The sequence below is a fragment of the Gallus gallus genome, chromosome 13 (assembly GCF_016699485.2).
Source record: "Gallus gallus isolate bGalGal1 chromosome 13, bGalGal1.mat.broiler.GRCg7b, whole genome shotgun sequence".
NCBI classification, from domain to species: domain Eukaryota; kingdom Metazoa; phylum Chordata; class Aves; order Galliformes; family Phasianidae; genus Gallus; species Gallus gallus.
The window spans coordinates 2,405,305-2,429,106 of NC_052544.1; the positions used below are offsets into that span (position 1 = coordinate 2,405,305).

General features: G+C 45.5%; 1 protein-coding gene, 2 long non-coding RNA genes and 1 other non-coding gene across 4 annotated transcripts; 2 read left to right on the forward strand and 2 right to left on the reverse strand.

The window, feature by feature from the left end:
• Window positions 1-21,386, forward strand: HSPA9 (heat shock protein family A (Hsp70) member 9). Its single transcript, NM_001006147.2, has 17 exons — window positions 1-157; window positions 427-485; window positions 1,823-1,910; window positions 2,009-2,190; window positions 2,713-2,837; window positions 4,331-4,404; window positions 4,503-4,609; window positions 5,429-5,591; window positions 6,610-6,702; window positions 8,257-8,466; window positions 10,782-11,009; window positions 11,768-11,872; window positions 12,958-13,075; window positions 14,945-15,039; window positions 17,903-17,995; window positions 19,649-19,789; window positions 20,642-21,386. Exons 1-17 carry the CDS (start codon window positions 71-73, stop codon window positions 20,699-20,701), a joined length of 2,028 nt encoding a protein of 675 aa, NP_001006147.2. The 5' UTR covers window positions 1-70; the 3' UTR covers window positions 20,702-21,386.
• LOC121106721 lies at window positions 5,588-12,961 on the reverse strand. Its single transcript, XR_005839562.1, has 3 exons — window positions 12,429-12,961; window positions 10,000-10,076; window positions 5,588-5,861 (listed from the first exon to the last, which is right to left on the reverse strand). It is a non-coding gene; the product is annotated as an uncharacterized LOC121106721 (long non-coding RNA).
• On the forward strand, window positions 11,253-11,322 carry LOC112533438. The gene has a single exon (XR_003077674.1). It is a non-coding gene; the product is annotated as a small nucleolar RNA SNORD63 (small nucleolar RNA).
• On the reverse strand, window positions 21,206-23,598 carry LOC121106722. The gene is made up of 2 exons (XR_005839563.2): window positions 22,525-23,598; window positions 21,206-21,801 (listed from the first exon to the last, which is right to left on the reverse strand). It is a non-coding gene; the product is annotated as an uncharacterized LOC121106722 (long non-coding RNA).
• Between the last annotated feature and the right edge of the window lie 204 nt (window positions 23,599-23,802).

The following is a 23,802-nucleotide window of genomic DNA, read 5'->3' on the forward strand; positions in this document are numbered from 1 at the left end:
GTGGGTAGAGGCTTCCAGAAGAGCTGCGGCGCCGCACGCACCGTCCTTCGCCGCTCCGCGCCGCCCCGCCATGATCAGCGCCAGCCGTGCCGCCGCGCGCCTTCCCCTGCTGCTGCCGCGGGGCGGCCCCGTGCCCGCCGTCCCCGGGCTCGCGCAGGTGCGTGTGGGGCCTGAGGGGGCCGGGCGGGAACGGCGCGGCCTGGGCGGGGGAGGGCCGCGGGGGGGCACTGCGGGAGTCCGCTGGTGGACGGCGGGGCTGGGGGGGGTTCTACGGCAAACCGTGACTTCCTCAAATTTCTGCTTGGCTTGCATTTAAGATTTAGAAAAGAAACCACGGTGTTGCAGTAAGGTTGCGTTATTTTAGAAGTTGCCTTCCTCTGGAAGTTCTGGAGCAGAGATCTCTGAGTATTCCTCTTTGCTTTCTAGACCTTCTGGAATGGCCTCAGTCAGAATGTCCTCAGAGCGGCATCGAGCAGAAAATATGCGTAAGTGTCGTCCTGCTTATCCATCCACGTCTGTGTGGTGTTTCTTCTCCCTGCCCTGAGCTCAGAACTGAGGTGGTGAAGCAGCAAAAGCAGCGAGGTGGTACCAGAATGTGTGCTTGCTGCAGTTCTATGGCTGCATCTTTCTGTCTTTTGATCTTTTTTCCTGGTGGAACCTCTGTCATCATCCTCCCTTCTCCCACCACCAGCAGCTCTCACAAAATGCACGTTGCTGAGATGTATTTGATGAAAAGAATAAAATGTAACAGCTGGAACAAATTGTTTTACCCTCCCGTGAAGGCGGGATGATGTGTGCTTCCGTCTCACTGCAGATAAAGCTTATTTTGGTCAGTTTGTGCATGTTAATTGCTTGCTTATTTACAAGACAATGAGTAAAGAATAGCAGTTGTGTAACTCAGTCAGGTGTCTCGTGGGCAGTGCTGACATGGGACACAGAATGGGAAATCTGTTTACATCAGGAAAATTGCCCAGCTTTGGTCAGCGCAAAGGAGCTGAGCAGTTGTGTGTCTTCAACCTCACTGCTTTATGTTGTACGAGCTGTGGTTAGGGCAGCCAAACACCTTGTGGGGTGAGGAGGTGATGCCCTGGTAATAACCAGCCCTGCTGAAGCTGCTGTGTGCTTTTCATCCCGGAACGTGGCTTTGTTTATAAAGGAGAGCTGTTGAGTCAGGGGTTCTCCGTAGCCTTGAAAGTGGTAATGCACCCTCCCTAGAAAGAAGAGGGAGGTTCAAGTTTGCCTTGTGTGAAAATAACTATCGTTAGTTTATTGCTTTTTAGGATCAAAAAGATGGTTATTTTTCACTCTGTCCCAGAGGATCCTGCTTGGGCTTAGCTAATTTTGTCATTATGTATTCTTCCTGCTAAGCAATAGTAAATGAACTCATCCTGTTTACTTGCATCTTGATTCCAGGTAGATGCTTTATAACAAGTTTGAGTGTGAAAATCAAAAGTAACCAAAAACAAGTCCAGGAGACTTCATGTGAGGAGGGGCAGAATTAATTGTAACTTATTTTACATCTAAACCTTAATGGATGTTGAGAACACACATAGTCAAGATTTTCTTGGTGAAAGAATAGCATTTTGTGTACTTAAACAAGTGCAGGTTGAACTGTAAGTGGTCTGATTAAATGGAGGGCCCAAAGTTTAAAATCCAGCGTAAGAGTCAGAGGGCATGTGATAGTCTGAGATAGAACACGGTATTGCTTCAATGTCTGGTCAAAAATGAGTTCATCCTGTCTTCACAACAGAAAGGTTGTTGCTATTTAATTATCTGCCTTCCTTTAGTAGTAATGTTATTTATCCTGTAATGTGCCTTACAGCTCAGAAGCAATTAAGGGTGCCGTTATTGGAATCGATTTGGGTACAACAAACTCCTGTGTGGCTGTTATGGAAGGCAAACAAGCCAAAGTAAGTAAGAACAAATAAATAAATACCATCTGCGTGTCTGAATTAGTGTTTTCAGAGGCACTGTTTTCTGACGGTGTCCTCTTGTGGTTTTCACATAGGTGCTGGAGAACTCTGAAGGTGCCAGGACAACGCCTTCGGTTGTTGCCTTCACAGCTGATGGTGAGCGCTTGGTTGGAATGCCAGCCAAGAGGCAGGCAGTAACTAATCCTCATAACACCTTCTATGCTACCAAGCGGCTCATCGGGCGGCGCTTTGATGACTCTGAAGTGAAGAAGGATATGTAAGTGAGGGGGGAGGGCAGTTTCCCTTGTGGCAGAAAAAAGAGAATACAGTGCTGTGTAATGTGTCCAAACATAGTCCTTGTTTGGGTGAAGTAGTTGGAGTGGTGGCTGGGTGATAAAGTAGTTATGCCCTCGTGTCTCAAAGCTTTACTGCTTATTTTCTAGGGCCGTGCTATATTTTTATTTTAACATTTTTAGAGAAGTAATCAAGTGGAACACCGCTTGGACTTTCTCCCCCAGGCACTGTGCTGAACAGTCAACATCTACCAAGGGAGGCTTTTTGCATTCCTGAGAGTATTTAGAATCAGTGGTTGATGATTGTGCCTAAGGCTTCTGATTAAATGGTGTAGTTGAATAAGAACAGGAGTGTATTGGTACTTCTGGACCTGAATACTTCAGCATTGTGTCTAGAACTTTCATGTGTTGTTCTGATGGTGCTTATTGTGGTGGCTTCATGCTGTTTCTGTTGATACAGAAATTCTTTGTGTCATTATTGTTTTTTCTTACTGTATTTTTTTCAGTAAAAACGTTCCATTTAAAATTGTCCGTGCGTCCAATGGTGATGCCTGGGTAGAGGCCCATGGGAAGCTGTATTCTCCAAGCCAAATTGGTGCCTTTGTACTAATGAAGATGAAGGAGACTGCAGGTTGGTACAGTTCGATCTTTGCTATGCATAAACACAAGTGTGAGCCCAGTACTGGGCTCTGGTAACTGGCTGTGCTGCAACCATAAGGAAGCTTTTTTGACATGGGAATTCTTGCGTAATGAGATGTCCCATGGGGCAGATTGTGGGAGGGTTTGGTGATGGGCAGTTATAAAGCCTCAGGGAGAGCCAGTGTGCCTGCTTCAGTCTTTGGAAGATACTAGTGCTTCACATTTATATCAAAATGGAATACCAGTTCAAGTGTTTTTATTTTAAATTGAATTGAATGTAGCACCCTTGCTTCAGAAGGGGGAGCTCCTTTTCCATGCAGACTTCTGGTCCTTGTGCCTCCCAGGCTGCAGCTCAGCATGGGCTGTGGCTGCAAGGTGGCTTGGACCAGAAGCATAGTGAGAGAGGGAATCCGCAAGGGACCTGTTGTGCTGGCTGCAGGAACAGCTTCTTAGCCTGTGGTAAGTTTGAGTCTTCACCAGGGAGGAATATCTTTTCACCTGGAGAAATTTTTTTTCTCCCTTTCCAATTCCTAATATGGTTTCTGGCATAATTGTGTAGAATAAAAAAAAAAAGTAGCCAGAAGTAGTCTGGTCTGGAAAGTTTGAAGTGTAGGGAGGGCTGGGCTGAAGCTTGTTGCTGAAGTTTCATCCATCCATATGTATAGATATATGTGTGTGTGTGAGTTCCTGGGCACGCAGTGAAGTTGCCTAGAGTAAAATAGCAATGTGTCTTGTGTGAGGATTTAGATGTGATGAATCTGACTTCTGTGTTCAGAGGACATTGTTCCTCTGCCTTCAGCAGGGGGCTGTTCCTCTGTTGGCTTTTTCCCTGAATGCTGCGTGAATTCAAATGACAAGTTATCTGGTGTAAGGTCTATTTAGAGTTAATGAATAAGTAAAAATTCTGCCTATTAATTGTCACTGGATCATGCATGTTTTTAGTATATCTGAATCTGCATTTGGTGATGCTGTACTGTTCTCTTAAGAGAGAGAATTACACCCTCAAATTGGGATGTAATGTGTATTTAATTTACTGTCTCAAATGCTTGTGAGCATGTAGTGTATGGATGTTATTTATACTGTATAAATGTTATCTACAGTGGACTGTCTGATCAGGACAAAAATGAGTTCTCAGTGCTTTGCATATTAAATACTTCAATGAAACAGAAAACAGCTTTGGTCTTGCGCTCTAAAAAGGCAAGTTGAGCTCAGATTCTCATTCTTCAGTGGCATCCAGTAATTGACTGAAGTGCGGAGGTGCATTGCTGATGGAAATCCACACACTGCTTCGTGTAATGGGGAATGACTTGGTTTCTGCAAAGCTCCCTCTGCATCTTCCCAGAAAGCAGCAGGTTCTTGATCAGGAATCCTGAGTTCCATTGTCAGTTCAGGAATATGGTTTCAAACAAAATGGCAGTGTTGGTGGTATTCTTTTCACTTTAAAGATAACTCTGTTTTGTCTCCTTTTTTTTTTTTTCCCTCCAGAAAACTACCTGGGGCACCCAGCAAAGAATGCTGTGATTACAGTTCCTGCTTATTTCAATGATTCTCAGAGACAGGTATTCAGCAAGCCCTAAGATTTTCAGGCTTATAACTGTATTTTGTATCAGTTCTCAGTGCTTTTTCTTTTTTTTTTTTCCTTCCTCTCCCACATTAGGCGACGAAAGATGCTGGGCAAATCTCTGGCCTAAATGTTTTAAGGGTGATTAATGAGCCAACAGCAGCTGCTCTTGCCTATGGTCTGGACAAGTCTGAAGACAAAATGTAAGTGCCTGTTTGTAACACCCTCAATTAAATCAGCATGCTGTAATTTGTTTTGTAAATGCATCTTTATATTTATCTTAATTGCTGGTTGGAATTCTGCCAAAGTAGGCTCTCAGAAGTGAATTGTGCTATGTAATGTCACCTGTATCCCATGTTGACTCTGCTTGATCGAGGAAGTTCATAACTTGCAGCTGCAACTTAATAATCAAAGCTGAGTGTCAGTGTAATTGTTTTACCTGCTGGTAGGAATTATAGGTGTGGCTTGGGACAGCTGTGTGAGAGGCTGTCCCCATCGATGCCAGAGCGGTGTCGTAAGAGATGCTGAGGTTTGGTGCTTTCTATCCACAGTCTGTTTCTCTCCATGCCTGTGTTCAGCCTTCTACTATTGCTGAGGGTGATAACATAAATGCAGGGTTGTTTTATTTTTTTTGTAGCTGATTTTGTATTTGTGTTGGGTATTATAGTGGTGTGAAAGCCTCACATACTGCAGAACATATTTCTTGATGGTTCAAGTGTCTTTGCCTTCCATACTAGATGTGAGTATGCCTTTTTTGATAAAGAAGGTGCTGTTCTCTGAAATAACTGGCAAGGTTATGCACCATCATTGCGTAGCATGTTCTGCAGCAAGAACTTCTACCCAGGCTCAGTGCACTCAAGGAATGTGCATACTGTAATCTGCTTATTGTTATCTTTAGAGAAAGCTTTTAACTTCTGTGGGCAGCAACATGAGTTCTGCATACTTCATCTTCTGGTGGGAATGATTTCTGAGCCACACTACTTTGTCTACAAAGTAATATTTTTCTCCATCTGTTCTTGTAGCATTGCAGTTTACGACTTGGGTGGTGGCACTTTCGATATTTCCATTTTGGAAATCCAGAAGGGAGTCTTTGAGGTGAAGTCAACCAATGGTGACACTTTCTTAGGTGGAGAAGATTTTGACCAGGCTTTGCTACAGTATATTGTTAAAGAGTTCAAGAGAGAGGTAAGGCATCTCATCAGAATTCAACCTTGCATTACACTGTCTTCTAACTTCACTTAGTTGGTATGTAAAGATGGGAATTTTCATAAAATATTAGAACTTCATTTGGGATCTGTGGTACAATTGAAATTTAAAAAGTGTTGAAGACACCTGTTAGCCTGACTTCCTGTTCTTACATTTGTTTTCTTGAGGCTGAATGTTCCTCTCATGGAAGACAGATGAAATAGTAGGACTTCTGCCTTTTTTTCTCCTGATGTAGCAGGACTGTTTAGCCTGGGGAAGAGAAGACAGAGAAGGGATCAGATCAGTGCTTATAAATATCTAAAGGGCAGGTGTCAAATAGATATGGCCATGGTTTTTTTTGCTGGCACCTAGCGAGAGGCCCTGGGTCAACGGGCACAGGCTGGAATGTAGGAAGTTTCATCTGAATATGAAGAAAAACTTACTTTCTGTGAGGGTGATGGAGCACAAAAGGCTGCCCAGAGGGCTTATGGAGTCTCCTTCTCTGGAGATACTTACAACTCATCTGAATGCTTTCTTCTGCAGTTTACTGTAGGGAACCTACTTTATCAGAGTGCTGGACTAGATGATGCCCAGAAGTCCCTTTTAACCCCAAAGACTGAGATTCTTTAATTATCCTATATTTAGTCTGCTTACTTTTACTAATACGATTTTGTGGACTGATTGAATGTGTCAACACAGATGCATGCAGTACATTGTTGGCTGTGGGGAAATTGCAGCGTAATTCCAGCTCCATTGCAAATCCTTGCCTTTGTATTCTGTAATGCAGCAGCTTTTCTAGCCTTTTATCAGTAACTTACTAGATAATCTCTTCCAGAGCAGAGGGGGCTAGCAGACATTTTTGAAATGCTAAAGAAGTTTGCCGGTAGAGATACCAGCAGAACATGTTTGTGGAAATACAGCCTGACATTATTGCAGTCAAGAGTGATTAAAAATATGAACTGCGTGAAGGAAAGCTCTTCATGACTCACTGTTAACTTAATTTTTTTTTGTTACTTAGACAGGTGTTGACCTGACTAAAGACAACATGGCCCTTCAGAGGGTGAGAGAAGCATCAGAGAAAGCAAAGTGTGAGCTTTCTTCATCTGTGCAGGTAGGTGGCTGGGTTCAAAGCAGACCATCAAAATGTTTTACTGGACTGTTCTGCATTATTTTTGGTTCTGTAACTCTGAAGTAGCTGCTTTTCTCCTGTGCTAACAGAAACTTCAGTCAAGTGGCATCAGTTTAACTGAAAGTTCTTTGGCAGAATAGTCTCTCAGAGTCTATTTAGGAGCAAAATCAGTTGTTGGAAGCAGAGAGTGATCAGAGATGCTGGATTTTGCTTGTGTTCTGATACCACGTTTTCTCATCTTGCAGAGAATGTGACTTTGTTCCCAAGTTGCATATTTCAGAAGTGTGGTGAGAATTTAGCTGCAGCTAGTACTGCTGTGTTACTGGAAGTACTTGGGACTTTGTGTGAGCAGTTCCAAAATCTTGTGATGCTATTCGCACCACTGAACTAATAACAAGAAACAATTTCTATAAAGAATCTTATTCCCCAACAAAGGGGTTATCTAGAGAATAAGCAGCCTATATGCCTTTTTCACCCATTTTGTATCTTAATGTATTTCAAGCACATCCATTATTCACTACTGAGTAAGAAGCTGAAGAGGCGGTAAGCTAAGGGTGTAATGTTCTTGCTGAAGTGAAATTAAGGTCAGTTATATAGTAATTGAAATGGGGATTCTGCCAGTTTCTAGGTTCTGAATAAATTTAATTTGTTGGCTGGTGGGAAGCTCATAGCACGGGGTTCAGACCAGTCACAATGGTTGCATAGTTCTGCCAGAGACGTAGGCTCTGTGTTAGCAGGCTGTGTTAGCTGGCAAATGCAGTCTGTGCATACCGGGGGGAAAAAAAACCCAAAATCTTCAGTGCTGAAGGGAAAGCAGCTTCCTTTTGGCCCTGTCCTCCCTATTTCTGAGCATGCTATTTACAAAGTAAAATAGCATGTAAAAGGTGCAGGTTTGCCCTGCACAAATGACAGTAAGAGGGTTTATGACCCCTGGTGCTGATGACCTTTGTGTTAAGTAGCAATGAACTGGATCTCAGACAATCTGTTTGCAAATGATCATGGGTTACTTCCATTAAGTAGTTTAACACATATGAATTGTTAGGTAGTTGTTTGGCCAAGTCCTTCTGAAGATGAAATTTTGTGTTGTACTGAGGAGGAGTTACAGTCATAACTTTAAATGTTTCAGTTCTTACTTCTTAGCTGTGATAGAGATTAAACACTGGTGATTATAACCTCTATTGCAAAGGTTCCTCCATCTTCATTACTTCCTGTAGAACACTGACAAATGGTGTGCGTAAGCCAGAGTTGAACAAGCTGTGAAGAGCAAGAGCATGTTTTCTTCCGAACAGTATAAGACCTCAAAGTAACTGAGATATTAGAATGGATACTTTTTTTTTTACTATGAAATTCTCTTGTATCTCTTGTCTGAAATGTAAAATACAAACTTATCTGCTAGCAATTAGAGACCAGGCTCTAGAATGAGCATGCACATAGATGCTTCAGTACAGGCAGAACATAACCTGTAGCTTGATCTGAAATCTGTGGAGGGTTGCCTTGCTTTCCATTCCTGCTTTTCACACTGTTTTTGTGCTGCAGACGGATATTAACTTGCCATACCTTACAATGGATGCCTCTGGACCAAAGCACTTGAACATGAAACTGAGTCGCTCGCAGTTTGAGGGCATTGTAGCGGATCTGATCAAAAGGACAGTAGCACCATGCCAGAAAGCCATGCAGGATGCTGAAGTCAGCAAGAGTGACATTGGTGAAGTCATCCTCGTCGGTGGCATGACCAGAATGCCAAAGGTATGAGCTGTCCCTGCCCCAGACATAACTGGCACAGCTTCTCACTGCTTACTGTTAAGGGTGATCTGTAGCAGAAAAGATGGGAGTCTGGTAATCTCATAGGTCCAGTAGCTGAAGATCCCAGGAGTAGATGTGCCAAGTGGCCACGTGAAAGGGGTGGTGAGGCACTCTCCTCCTGCTGCTCAGTGCGGGTCTGGGGGCTGTAGCTGAGTTACAGTTTAAAAAGACAAGTGGGGGAATTACTGGGAATTGAAAATTCAGCTTGATTTTTCTGTTGCTGACTGAATGTATGAGGTGCTGGTGAGATGTACAGAATGTTTTATCCTGTCCACCTTTATCACATACCAAATTCCACTTCAATAATAGCTGTTTGATAGTCTTTGCTTTCCAGTAGCTTTCTTTACCTGTGTAGGGCACGTGCAGCAGGCAATGAAGAAACTGCACCAGCACAACTTTTGTTACCTGCTGGTTGTGTGTGTGTTTGCTTGCTTGAGGTTGTACTGGCTGTTGTCAAGCATATTTACTTGGCTTTTCTGAACACTCATTACCTAACACCTGTTCCTGGTGTTCTGGTGATAAGCTCCAAGTAACTTAGAGGCTTGCTCTGCTGACATGTACTGTCTTGCAGATAAGGCACTGCCTCCTGTTAATGTGCTGTTTTTGTTCAGAGCAATGCAGACTACTATTTTGCTCCCCTGAAGTCAGTGCTGAACATGTATGCACGCTGCTGTCTTCACAGATAGAGATGAACATTTTCTGTGGTGTTCATAAAAGAAAAAAAAATCCTGCATGGCAATGATTTGGGGGTTTGGTTGTTGTTTTTCTTTTTTTTCCTCCCTTTCCTGAAATGTAGTGGCTGCAGTTGGTATGTTAGTAAGTGCAGAAGGTCACCCAGGCAGGGGAACCAGAGGGACAAGATAAGCAAAAGCTGCTGCTCTGAGCAAAGCTGAAGTTAGAGTAACCTTCCCAAAGCCCAGGCTGTTCCAGCTGGAAAGAAAAAAAAAATGGATAACAATGTATAAAATGAGAAAAGCAGTTCTGGAAGTGGGGAAACCCTTCCTGGGACAGTATATATCCTTTGGGAGTGGGAAACAGTATTAAGTACTTCTCAGTTACAATTTTTATTTCCCCCAGTTATAGCTGCTGTACTTACAGCTTTAAGGTTATATGTACATTCCTGAGTGTCTGAAACCAGAGTTACAGCGCTGGCTCTGAGATCAGTGCCTGTATGTTGTGCATAGCACAGGTTGTTCTCTCATATATGTTGTTTGCTTCACCCCTGCTAGGAGGGAATTTGCTTTCTTTGGAGCACTCATGTGGCCAGTGCTTCAGGAAACGTAAAATGGATGGTTAGATGTAGTGGTTCTTTTGTACTGTAAATATACCTCTAGAGAGTGAAACTTGCGGTTAATTATATGGTTATGCATAAAGCATCTTCCTCTTTAGCAAACACTGTCTGCAAATGTCTCTGCTTATGTGCAGAGGCACTGGACATTTGCTTATGGTGCAGTTTTCTGGGCATACGATGCTCACCTGTGTAGATGTCTGCCTGATGAGTCCTCTCAGGGAGGAGGGAAGCTGTGAGCAGGAACCAGCTCCCACTCACTTCTCTGTAAGGAAGAGAAATGAACTAAGCTGTAGCACTGTTGGTGACACATTACTGCATTCCCTTCTGGATACTTCAGCACTCAATCTGTTGCAGTCGTGAACCTGTCATTCCAAAGGGACGGAGCAGTGAAAAGCTAATAATGCAGTTTAAACTATCTGCTGACATAGCCAATCTACTACTCTGGTGAAACAGCCCATTACATAAAGAGCTTTTTCATTTCATTTTTATTTTTTGTTTTTTGTAACACACAAGATGAACTGTCCTTGCAGTCTGGGTGTTTGACCTTCCTTGTTCTGTCTCCACAGTTGTGCTGCCCTTGACAGCCATGTTCTGCCCACTGTTGTCTCCTACGAGATCTGGAGGAGCAGTTCTCAACTCCCACTTGATAAGAATGGGGTGATCCCTTCTGAGGATAGCTGGTCTTTGTGAGAGGACCAACTGATTTGCAGTTGGCTAACTGTGAGAAAACCTCCAGGGAAAAGGATTTCTAGACTGAAATGAATGCATTTAACAGGGTGCTTGAAAGATGGGGAGTTAGGGAGCAATCACAAGCCTGAAGCTTAGTTCTTCTCTCATGCCACTGGGCTACACAGCAGCAGGAGCATAAAGATATAAACCTTTGGCCAGGGCTGGAGTGTTCTTGTGGGCACAGCACTGTGCAGTAATGGCTCACTCTCTACATGAACTTTGCTTTCTCCCCATTCAGGTGCAACAGACTGTGCAGGATTTGTTTGGCCGCGCTCCTAGCAAAGCAGTTAATCCTGATGAAGCTGTTGCTATTGGTGCAGCTATTCAAGGTGGTGTGTTAGCTGGTGATGTTACTGATGTGCTGCTGCTGGATGTGACTCCCCTCTCCTTGGGGATTGAGACATTAGGGGGTGTCTTCACAAAGCTCATCAACAGGAATACTACCATACCAACCAAGAAGAGCCAGGTACAAAATTACAGTGTCCATGTGGTGGGTGTTTTGGTGGTGGTCTCAGTGCCCAACAAAAGCTGGTCAGAGCACCTCAGGAGACAGTCTTCTCAAGAAGAAGCTTAGAAGTCAAAATTGAATGCTGGTTACCTAATATCTCTGTTATTTATTAGTATGCCCAAAAGAGGAGAATAAACTGAATTGAGTTAATGTGCCAAGCTATCTCAGGACGTTTGTCCTGCTCAGGATTGCAGTGTGTGTGTGCCATGATGTAATGTCAACACATCATTCTGAAGAGGAATTGTGTGGAGACCTTCTGTAACTGAGCACAGCACCTGTTTAATTTGGCCACCTTTCTTGATCTGTATGCCTTGGTGGTTTTTTCCCAGATGTTTTCCTGTGCTTTGGGCCCCTAACAGACTTGGGTGTGATCCTTTCTCTCACTCTGCCTTGGCTGGGTTACTGGTGTGTGCTTTTATTGATAACGCTTGTTCTCTCTGGGGTGTGAAGTTGGGACAGGAGCCTTGCTGCTTCAGGAGACAATGTTCTGGTAGTGTGGCTGGCTGCCAGCCACTGGAGCCTGCCGCTGGCGTGGCGTTGGCAGCTTTTGCACATTCAAATGCATTTAAGATGAAATGCCAGTGAACTTGGCTCTTGCTAATCTTTGTGCTTTGTTGTTTAGTTAGAGCTCTTTAAGGAATAGGAATGTGAAAACAAGAATCAATTCACATATTGCAGTTTAGTAGCTGTCTAGTTACTTTATTTGTCTTCCACAGGTGTTTTCTACTGCTGCGGATGGGCAGACACAAGTGGAGATTAAAGTATGCCAGGGGGAGAGAGAGATGGCCAGTGACAACAAACTTCTTGGCCAGTTCACCTTGGTATGTTGGCTATTCAATATTCATGACCTTAGACTTGACCTTCTTTGAGAAGGTCAAAGCTTTCTCTGTGTCAGGTTACCCCGAAGGCAGTGTAAGGAGGGATTTATCCTACAGAAGACATTTGATGCTATTTGTAGTATTTTAAAAAAGAAGAAGTGTAGTCTTTGAAAGTAAAGCCGAATTCTGGACAGCTTTTCAGTGGCAGGGGAACAGCTAGTGTTTAAGATGGAGCTCAAAGTTTCTGAACAGTGGTGATGCAGTGGTTGCTGTAGCTTTAGGGCTAGATTCAGTCACCTAGATGAGCTGTCTCCATGTCTGGACATGAAGAACTAACGAGCTCCGTACTGTTGGACCTGTGCAGCAGATAATCTGAATGCTGAGCTTTCCTCTAGTGTTTCAAAGATGAGACTTAATCAAATCAAGCTCTGCGCTAGTTTCGTCCCGAGGGTGGCTCATTTCCAGCCCAGTTCCTCTTCTCTACAAGCACCTGTGAAACTGCCCAATGTATTTGAGTCGTGTACCAGTGACTCTCATGTGTGGCGTTTGGCTGACTAACCTGCTCCCTGCAGAATTGGATTGCTCAGCTATTAGTCAGTGTCAGCAAAGTTCCATCAGGAACAACTGTCTGAACTTGCTGTTGCTAGGAGGAGAGTTCCAAAAAGAAGGGAGTTGTCTACCTTTTGTACTTCTAAAGGAAAATGAACTGTCTGACACTATTTTAATATCGTAGTCTCAGGAGTTGTCAGTGGAGTCTAGTTGTGCAGAACTGAGGAAGGGGAGCCTTGTCCTGGAGGTGAAGAGTGCCATGTTTAGCATTAAAGCTGGACCTGGGCCACCTCCAAACTAAACTTGGGGTTTACATCTTGTTTTTGTACAGTTGTCCTGGGCAGAGATCTAGATCATCTTGAATTTAAGATTAATTCACCACACTGATGCCAACAGATGTTTGAAGGACTCAGTTCTGAGGCTTAGTTAATATTCAATTTAACTGGCAAATCACCAAGATGATGTGCCCAGTGTTGGAGCCTTATGCCCTGAGCCTGCATCTGCAGGGCAGCTAATGACTAAGCATTTGTCCTTCGCAGGTTGGGATTCCTCCAGCACCACGTGGGGTGCCCCAGATTGAGGTCACTTTTGACATTGATGCTAATGGTATCGTTCATGTGTCAGCCAAGGACAAAGGCACTGGACGTGAACAGCAAAGTAAGTGATCTGGGGTGCTCCTAGGGCTGAGAAGGAGGAGTATGGAGCAGTATGCTGTGCCCTGGGGGGACAGAAGTTGGAGTTTGGGAATCCTGCACCTTGTTCCGCTCCAGGGTGCATTGCTCCTCCCAGAGTATTGTCTGCTTACACGGAGGCTGCTGAGCCTGTCAACATGGAGGTGCCAGCTCTTAAGGGAGAAATCTGGTAAACTAAAGCTGTTCTGTGACCCTGTTTTGTTTCTCATTGCTTTGCTGCAAGTATCTTGAGATTTGGGCATATTGAAGCAGCAGGTATTTTGAGTAACCACCTCATGCCTTTTCAATCATTTAGGCTGGAATCTAAATAGTAGTCTAAATACTAATCTAAATAGTATGGGGCTTGGTGGTTTCAGGCTGTCAGTATGTTGCAGTGGAACATTAGTTAGTGACATGGCTGACTTTCTGATGCCCTGATTTGGGATGAGAATACAAATTTGAAGCATTGATAGATTCCTCTGGTACAAAATAGATCTCTTTTGTGCTTCTGACTGGGAAGGCTCTATACTGTCCTTCAGTTGTTCCTTGGAGGAAATAAATTACTTAAGTGAACAAATGCATGCCTCCAGTTAGTAAAAAATGCAGTTAACTCTACTGGCACTGTGAAGGTGTGTGGTGTTCATAATCATGCTGCTTGGTTTTGGGTCTGAATTTGTTTCCAAAAACATACTGTATGCTACTTTGATTTCCTTGTGGATTTTTCCATGTGTGGCAGCCTTCTAGCTCTGAATATATGTCTCCTGATACTTTTTAGCTGCCTTTTTGTATGCAGTGTGGTTCTGATTAGAAAGGTGAACTCCTTATTTCATATATCTGAAAGACATGAGTGTCCTTGTTTAGGGCTTAGTGTTTTTGTTTTTTACTATTGGCAAAAATTATATAGGAAACTTCAAGTCTTGAAGTATCTTTTTTTGGACTTTGCAATACTCAGGATTTTAGTCTTCTCTATCCTAAGGAGATAATGCTTTTCTGCAGAAAAGCTTTAGCTTATGTCTGGACTATATTCTGGCACAAATGGAGAAAAACGGGATTTAAAGAAAGCTCATGTGACTAGTGATAGGACTAGAGGGAATGGCTTCAAGCTGCACCAGGGAAGGTTCAGGCTGGATGTTAGGAAATACTGCTTCTCTGAAGGGGTGGTCAGGCACTGGAATGGGCTGCCCAGAGAGGTGGTGGAGTCACCGACCCTGGAGGTGCTCAAGGAACGTTTGGACGTTGTGTTGAGGGACATGGTTTAGTGAGAACCATTGGTGATGGGTGGATGGTTGGACTGGGTGATCCTGTGGGTCTTTTCCAACCGTGGTGATTCTATGATTCTATGAAACCAATCTATAGAATCATGCTATGCTCACTTATTAAGGGCAGCATGAGGAGCTAGCTGGGTAGGAATGTTGTCTTAACATGCAGCCTGAGTTGCTTTCCAACAGTGAAAAGAATCTGTATGAAATTGATTTATGGATTATTTTGTTCTGTTTTTTTTTTTCCTGGGGTTTTGTGTTTTAACCTGCTAGAAGGCCCCTTTAGTCTGCGGGCTTCTTGTACACATTTACTTTCCAGAAGTAATAACTGGAGAACAGACAAGGTGACTTGCAAACCACCGGTCAGGAAGTGTCTAGCAAAGCTGGGGAGCATGGATCTAAGATGACAGGGTTTTATCTTGCTGGCTGCATCACGGCCATATCAAAGGCTGGCTGTTTTTCTACTGCCCACGGAGCCTTCACAGGTGCAGAGTCCCATAGCAAGGCAGCTGCTGATGAGAGGGTTTGGGAAATGATAATCTCCTTTCCTTAAAGATGAGAGCGCATTCTTTATTAATGTTACTTTTCTCATGCAGTTGTTATCCAGTCTTCTGGTGGCCTTAGCAAAGATGAAATTGAGAACATGGTGAAGAACGCAGAGAAATATGCAGAGGAAGACAGACGAAGAAAGGTAAAGTGATTGCTGCTGTATCTTGCAGTTAGTGGTTTACCAACTGGTGATTGCCATTATGTGCTATCAACTGTCACCACCTTGAAGGAGTCCCAGGTTCTGACCTGCAGTCTTGAGCTGTTTTCTTGTACAGTTATTTAAATACGTGCTTGCTTATATTCACTTGACCCTCTGAAGTTGCAAGAAAAGATGCACAGAGGGTCATTTGGATTTGGATTGGGTGACTGGCCCTGTAAAATTAGTAATTTAATTCCTTCCTGAAAAGTTATTGGGATATGGAGGCAGCAGTAAGCAAACCCACTTGCATACAGCTTTGCAACTGTAGCTAATGCCTTCTGTCATCAGTGCTCTTTACTGTCCAGCTGCCTGTTATCTTGGCTGCTTTTCTGAAGTTAGCCTACTACAGCCACGTTCTCACAGTGTTCCATTTAAATGGAAGCAGTCCCTTCCAACCTGAGCCATTCCATGATTCTGTCAAGGCCTTTGATACAGTCTCACATCACAGTCTTATCTCTAAATTGGAAAGGTATGGATTTGAAGGGTGGGCTATTCAGCAGATAAAGAACTGGTTGGATAGTCACAGCCAGAGGGTTGTTGTCAATGGGTCTGTGTCCAAGTGGTGGCCTCCAGGGGCCTGTCTTGGGGCCAGTGCTCTTCAACACTTCTAACAATGATGGGATTAAGTGCACCCTCAGCAAGTTTACTGATGACACATAGCTGAGTGGTGCAGGGCAGGGAGGTGACTGTCCCTTTCTATTCTCTCCTTACAAGCACCTGCAGTGCTGCATCCAGGTCAGGTCCCCAGCACAATAAAGATGTGGAGTTGTTGGAGGGGGTCCAGAGGAGGCCACAAAGGTGCTGGAAGGTCTGGAGTACCTCTCTTATGAAGAAAGGCTGAGGCAGCTGGGGTTGTTCAGTCTGGAGAAGAGAAGGCTCAGGGGAGATGTCAGTGCAGCCTTCCAGTACTTGAAGGAAGCTTATAAGCAGGAGGGAAAACAGCTTTGTACATCATGAGACAAGGGGGAATGGTTTAAAACTGAAAGGGGGGAGAATTAGATAGGAGGAAATTTTCTTAGAGGGTGGTGAGACCTTGTCACAGACAACACAGAGAGCTACAGGTGCCCCATGCCTGGAGGTGCATGAGACCAGACTGCATGTGGCCCTGAGTAGTCTGATCTGTTAGAATGCATGGCAGGGGTTGGAGCTGAGTGATCTTCAAGGTCACTTCCAACCCAAGCCATTCTGAGATTCTTAGGATGCTTTTGAGTTGATTTTTAAAGTTTAACTTATAGAACTTGCTAATCAAAGCTGCACTGCATCCTCTTTGTTTTGAAGTGGGAAGTTGTTTCCTTTTGTCCTTCAAGTTTCGCTGTCTGGCATCTTGAAGGTGTTATTCATCTGAGTACAGTGTTTGCCCTCAATGCACGTGAAGCCATGAGGAGGTGTTAGAAAGCCTCGCTGACTTTGTCAAAAAGGACTGGCGCTGGCTGACTGACACTTGCCATGGCTGAGTGGCTGAACCTGGGATATTAATAGGATTAATGGCTGGAACTAATTGGTTTAATGAGAGTGCTACTACTGAATTACACTTCTGAATACAGAGCATTGATTTTAGGCAGGCATGGGGAAGGCCTGCCCAGAGATACGGCACCAGCATATGTGTAGTGATTGCTGAAGCTGGCACACTGAATTTACTGCATTGTGTACTCCTACTCTGTATAAACCTGTCTCAAATGCTCCCACAGCTCTATAAATCTTACCTGCAGTAAGTGAAGGGATCAGAAGAGAACTAAGGAGAAAACGCGTGGAATAAATCCACATGAAGTAGCATTTCCTTGCCTCAAAAGCTCCATATCCACAGAAGATTGGCATATTAGCACTTTTGGGTTAGATGCAGAACATTTAAAAGACTTTGGTCTGGAAGTCCTACTGTTTAAATAACTGCATCATTGCCAGGGAACGTGGATAGTGGCAGAGGACTTGAAGAGACTGCAGAAATTTTCTGTTGTACTTTGACTGTAAATCACAGAATAAGCTCTTTCCTATTGGAATCAAAGTGGGAGTCATCTCTGTCCACTGAGCTATCACATGGGGTGATTATGTTGCTTTCTTCACTAATACTTCTCTTTACATGGGTTGCATAACTGTAATTGTCAAAAATCCATGCTTTGCTGGACTTAACACCCTGCTGTAAACTCTTACATCCCATAAAGAATGAAAATATAGAATAGAAACTAAATTATTTTTCATCAGCTTTCCTCAGCCACCTAAGCATATCATCACATCCTCATTCAGGTAGACTACTCTTTGAGATGAAGAGGGCTGGGTGTCCCAGAGTCTGTTAATGATGCCAACAATTGGATCAAATTGTACCTTAGAACTACCACTCTTCTTCAGTTAGTGCCCAGGGAAACATCAGTACAACAACCCAATTTTTAAGTTGTCTGTAGTGCCCTTATTGATGAAGAAGCTTAAGAGTATTCTCAGACAGCTCTGTGGCTTTCTGAATGAGCAGATCATAGAACTGTGCTGTTTCTGCTTCTGCTCACCCTTTCAGTGTGCTGATAGCAGTGCTTTGTTGGTTGCTTCTAGGGAAGTGGGACTTGCTGGGTATCAAAGAGTAAGAACTGTGGCTATCTTGCCTTGTTTAGACTACCTGTTGGGCCTTGGTGGTGCTGAGATACACCTAGAAATGGCTCATCTGCAATTCATTTCTCTACCTTGCTGTAAAGAAGGACTGTGGGTTGGAGTTAGAATGGAGTTAGGCAGCTTGGGAAAAGAAATGTTAACAGCTAGTCTGTATGTACGTAGCTTGTAGTACCAGTGCTGTATGCAGTAGGCCTTTATGAGTTCTCTTACCCAGGAACGTGTGGAAGCTGTAAACCTGGCTGAAGGCATCATCCATGATACAGAGTCTAAGATGGAGGAATTCAAGGATCAGCTGCCAGCAGATGAGGTAGGTAGTTTCTGTTAACAGTAAAGGAGGTAAGATAATTTACCACATCTTTGATCAGAATCTCACTTAATTCATAGCTGACTCTCACCAGTGGCTCCAGCTCTGCGTGTTGCCATTCTGCATGAAGACAGCACAGTCACTGACTTACAGGGTTTCCCACTCGAGTGGGATGGGTGTGAGTGGGAGGATGTGAAAGCATACTGCTGTGGATGTGGTTTGAATGATAGCAAATATCTTATTTCAAAGTGTGAATTCAGTGGAAGTGAAGATCTAAGAGCCTGAGAAGCTGTTAATCCAAGATTTCTGTGTGAATTGTGTCCTTGGCTTGGCCTTGCAGTGCTTTGATAAGGACTGCTGTGGCCTGTATGAGAGTCCTGCTCAAAAGCTGTGCCTGCCTGTGCTCTGCAGAGGGACAAAGGAGAGCTGCTGTGCAGACCTAGCAGTCTCAGTAGTGTGAATGCAGTGCCTGAGAACTGGAAGGCAATGAAAATTCTTGTATTCACTTAGCTCTGTTTTTTTTTTCCTCTCTTTGGAGTGAAGTGGATATCCATTGTCAAAGGAGCACTTTTAATAACATTTCAGGTGGCAGTTTAATTTCCACGTTATGATCCATGGTATGAATTTCAAAAGCCAAGTTTAAAATGGTTTGTGCAGTCTTCAAGTTTAAAAACTCTTGGAAACAGAGTAAAAGGGCACTGTGAGGTGTCTGAGGGAATGAGGTTATAGTTAGAAGTAGCCTCTGATCACTGCAAACTGTTTCAGCTCAGATGCTCTGTGCTTGGGATTAAGATTTTCTTTCCCGTGAGGGAAAACTCCAGCATGTATATCTGTGTTCCCTGCAGGGACTGTTCCCAGTGATGTTTTCTTGGGTGGGAAAACCAAGGGAAAACGAGTAGCAGTGCTTGAAAGAAGCCCTGCGTGATCTGGGTAGAGATAGCAGCCTGGCACAGACCTCGGTTGCCTTCCCAATCCCATGGGTCTGAATGAGGAGAACTCTGCCCACGTTCTCGCTGCGAGCGGTGCTGAGCAAGCGCTGGCACAGCTGTCCCCCAGTAACCTCACTTCCCAAGCCTGCCTCGCCAGCAGCGTGCCAGCCTGACAGGGAGATGCCAGACTGTGTGGAGGGTTTGACAGATGGCTACAGGGGCTGGGATGACACCGTATTGCTTTTGTTTGCCTCTCTGTTCCTCCCACGTGTAACAAAGGGATTAAACAAGGTTGTGAGCAGCATTACTTGTTGGCTTTCTGACAGTGCCATAAATATAGATGAAAATCAGTTTTCTTATCCCTTTACCCTGGCTCTGGGCTGACCGATTGGCAGGCGAGGTGTGCCAGGGAGAGCACGCTCCTCCTTGGCAGGCTGCTCAGTCTCTGCAGTGCTTTCTGTCCTTGGCGCCTCTGCTGAGACTGTGAACAAGGGGACCGATTAATGCCAACTGTGGTGCATTTAGTGAGGTGGACAGGTGCCCATTGGGAACTGAGCACAGTTCTAGTCCCTGCAGACCATATGGCTCCAATTTGAGACTCTAACTTCACAGCTTCTGACAAAAAAAGGTATCTTCGCTGTGGCCGCTGGGTGGGTGAAGTGACAGGACTGGGATGCTGGGTGAACAAAGCGCAGTGCTGCATCGTGTTTCTCTGATTTCTTTGCAGTGCAACAAATTGAAGGAAGAAATTGCCAAAATGAGAGAACTTCTGGCTCGTAAAGACACTGAAACGGGAGAAAATATTAGGCAGGCAGCAACCAGTCTGCAGCAGGCTTCCTTGAAACTCTTTGAAATGGCATACAAGAAGGTAGGTTCACAGTCATTTGTGTTTTATAGTGCTTGGATGAGGAGGGGTGAGTCATGCCACCAAACATCTAGGCAGGGGCTGTGCTGGAGGTCATGCCGTGTCAGTGCAGCTCCCTTTGAGTGACAGCTTGCTACAGGGGCAGCTGTAGGAAGTCAGAGCAGAAGGCAGCCTGCAATCCTGGCCATCCTGCTGTAGGTAGGCTGCCTCACAGATTGTGTTACATTACTGCATAGCATTGTATAGGAAGGTGCTGGAAGCTGTTAGTAAGGAGCACCACAAACACATGGATCAGGCTTTCCCCTATATGTGTAGAAGGTAGCTAAAGTAGTAAAGTGATGCTTAAAATATTTTAAATACGATTGTGTAACAGCTTTCCTGTTCAGCCTGCCTAAAAACATCATAATAAGGCCATTGGGATTTTTCTCTCAGCCTCCTTCCCAGTGAAGGGCCCACCTGTTTGAGCCCTTCTTGGCAGATATACTTAACCTGTCCAAGGGATATTTGTTGGAATGGAAATGGCACTCACTGCCCAGGCAACCTTGGTGGTGCTGAGCTGTTCTTCCTGTGGAAAGCTGCTTTTCTGATGTCAAACTGGAGCTGTGCAGTGCTGCAGCGTAAGCTTGTTATGTCCACTGGGAAAGAGTAATTAATGGAAAGGTAATTTCCTTTCTGTTAGTAGCAGTCATGCAGAGATAAAGATGGCTTCCATTCTCCAATGAACAATTACCTTTTTCTTTAAAGAAAAGTTGAAGAAACTGTGGGTCTATAAGTAACCAAAGCAGCTAGCTTGGAAAAAATGGCTGGGAGAAGCATGTTGTTGTTACTGTAACTAATAAGCTAACTCTATCACAGATGGCCTCCGAACGAGAGAGTTCTGGAAGTTCAGGAGATCAGAAGGAAGAGAAGCAATAAGAAGTCTGTCTTACCTTGATGAGAGTACAAAGAAGAGGTGGATATTCTTGATGCTTGGGAGAGAAGGGACCTTCCTGAGCAGAAATGGGCGGAATTCAGACTTACTGTGTTTTTGCAGTATTCTATATATAAAATTCTTAAATGTATAAACTTAGTGATGTGTCTGCTAGATAAATTGTCACATGATGAAAGTTAATTCATGCAAGATGAAGTTCTAAGTGTTTGGCCCTGTGGTATTCAACTGAGGCTCATGGGGACTTGCTGAGCATTTAATTCTGATACTTGACACAATGGTGTACTAAATCTGATATCAAAGTTTGGAAACCATGTTATTAAATCAGAAGGTGGAGATTGAAATCCTGGTGGATCCTCCTTGTGGATCTGAGTATTTGTGAACAGGTAATAAGGCCTGTGAACAATGCAATGACAATGCTGGTTATGTCGCTAGAGAATATTCAGATCTGCAGCTAGGTTAGCACCCTCATTCTGAAGATGGGTTACTTCAAATGTAGTTGTAACATTTCTTACAGAAGAGGCCATGTGGAAGTTGCATACTTTACTTGTCTGAGCCTTCTGCTCCATCCTGTGTCTGTTCTTTGCTTATGGCAAAACAATTTCCTGGATAATAAAACTGTTATTGGATCCATTCTGGATTTTTTTTAAATAAAAGCAGAAAAGTACCCAATGTGGAGTTCTTAGTATCCTGGCCTTTGGTGGAAAATACGAGTCTGTTAACTGCCCAAGAGCCTCTGTGCAGGAGCGGTGACCAGCTGTAGCAGCAGTGGGTTTCTGGAATTTGTGCTGGATTTGAGCATGGAAGGAATGTACTTGCTGTGAGATTAGGGTCCATCCATCCCATCTGTGGGTCACTGCTGCTGCCCTCACATGAGATGCCTTTTGGTGTGATCTGTGGTAGCCTGCCCTGGCACTCCGTGCTTGGGATTGGTCTGCTGAACACGCTGTAGACTGAGAACAGCAGTTGCCCACTGCTGCTTCTAGCAACCAAAGTTTCCCGCTTGATATGCTGTCTCCTTGTCCCCTTACATGGTCACCTCTCTTCATTGCACTTCTTCCTTTTCTGTCCCTGTGTGTGCAACCTTCTGGAAAGAAAAAAACAACACTTGTAGCTGCCTTTATCTGACAGCTCAGATGTGTAGGCGAGAGGAAAACATTTCATCCTAGGCAGTTTCCTAATTAGAGAAGCTACTAGAGAAGGCTGCAAGTACTGATAATGCAAGCCTCCCTTTTCCTCTCAGTTGTGGACTGCTAGGGATCAAGACTGTCTGCTGCAGGCACTGATCTTCCAGCAGTCCTAGCAAGAAAGCCTGGAAACAGCTTCCACTCTAAAATGGACGCTGACCTAGCCCAGGGAAGCTTTTCTCCTGTTGCCACTTCAAAGAGGAGTGAGTAGCCAACTGTGAAGTGAGGACCTTGGAGCATTTCAGTCTGCCTTAAAAGAAGGTGAGGAAGGGCCTTGGTGCAGCCATGGGAAGAGGAGAGGTGATGTGTTATGTGCTCAGTGTGCTGTGGTGTGAGGGAGGCAGGCTAGGGTGGCTGTGCTGTGCCCACTGAGGTGGGCAGTCAGCTTGTGTGTGTGGAACTCCTGCTGCAAAGGCAGGACAGCCCAGGACAAGGAGGCTGTGGATGCTCCATCCCTGGAGGCATTCAAGGCCAGGCTGGATGTGGCTCTGGGCAGCCTGGTCTGGTGGTTGGCGACCCTGCACGTAGCAGGGGGTTGGAACTCAATGATCGTTGTGGTCCTTTTCAGCCCAGGCCACTCTATGACAACCCTGCTGCCCCAGCTGCTGCCCATAAGCTCTTACCTCAGCTCTGGGCCTGTGGTGCCACTGCAGCAGATCAGCATCTCACAGCCTCCGGGCTCCTGAATCATTGAGCAGAGCTGGCCTTCGTGAATGAATTCTTCTCCCTGTCACACTTTGAACACATCTCTCGGTTACATTCTTTATTTTTTAATGTGTTGTTCTTAGCCTCCTCTATAAGCTTAAATTATTGAATTGGGGAAGGAAAAGTTAAATCAGGTGATGCGTGTTATGCTGAGAACAGCTGCCAGGGAGGCAGGAGCAGCAACCCATGGGCTGTTGTTCTCTCAAAGAAGTGAGCCCTGGCCTGAGGGCTCTGCTGCGCTCACACTGGTGTGTCAGCACGTGGGGGGGTTGGTTGCTGCCCGTGCTGTCAGCACACACACATGTGCACGGTGTTAACCTGTAGCCTCAGCAGTGCTGCAGGTCCGTATAACCTCTTGGTCTGTGTACGACGGTAATGAAAAGGTTTCACAGGTTCTTTGTGGGGCGGGGAGGCGGCTGAGCAGCCCGTGCTGTGCTTCCTCCTGAGGGCACGGCCTGGATGAGCGCTGCGGTCCTTTTCAACCCAGGCCGCTCTGTGACTGTACAGAACATGGAGCTGCAAGGTCACGCGCGGCCCTCCTGGCGATGGGCGCCGCTCCTCTGCGCTCTGCAGCCGCAGCCCGGGGCAATGGCAGCCCCTCCCGTCCCAACCCCACCTGAGCTGTGCTGTGGGGGGGGCGGTGGGCACGGCCCGGAGCTGAAGGAGCATTGGAGCGATGCTCTCAGACGGAGCGCTGGGCGGTCCTGTGTGGGCCGCGGTCGGACGCGGCGATCCCTTCCATGTCGGCACGCGGTCGCACGGAGCGCGCTCTGCTCGGGCTGCTCCGAGGGGTAACGCGCCGCGCCGGCGGGAGGGGACCCCGCTCCTGCCTGAGGAGAGAGGGATGCGGCTTCAGCGCGGCTCTCGTTTCGCCTGCCAAGGCCCCTTCCGCCTTCCCGATGGGCTCCGATCGGCCCCGGCTCGGTCAGCCGCCGCTACCGCAGGCACGGACTCGGGGCGCCTCAGGCCACGCCACGCCGCTCCCGCCCGGCGCGGGCCCTTTAAGAGCGCCCGCCGTCGACCCCGCCGTTCTCGCGAGACCTCCGCTGAGCACGCCCCGCATCTCCGGGAAGGGCCGCGAACTACGCGACCCACAACCCCCCGCGCGGCCCGTCGCCCAATTGCGAGGCGCCCCGCTCCCGCGCGGGTGGGGTGGGCGGGATGGTGCCCCCCGCCCCGGTCCCCCGGAAGTGATG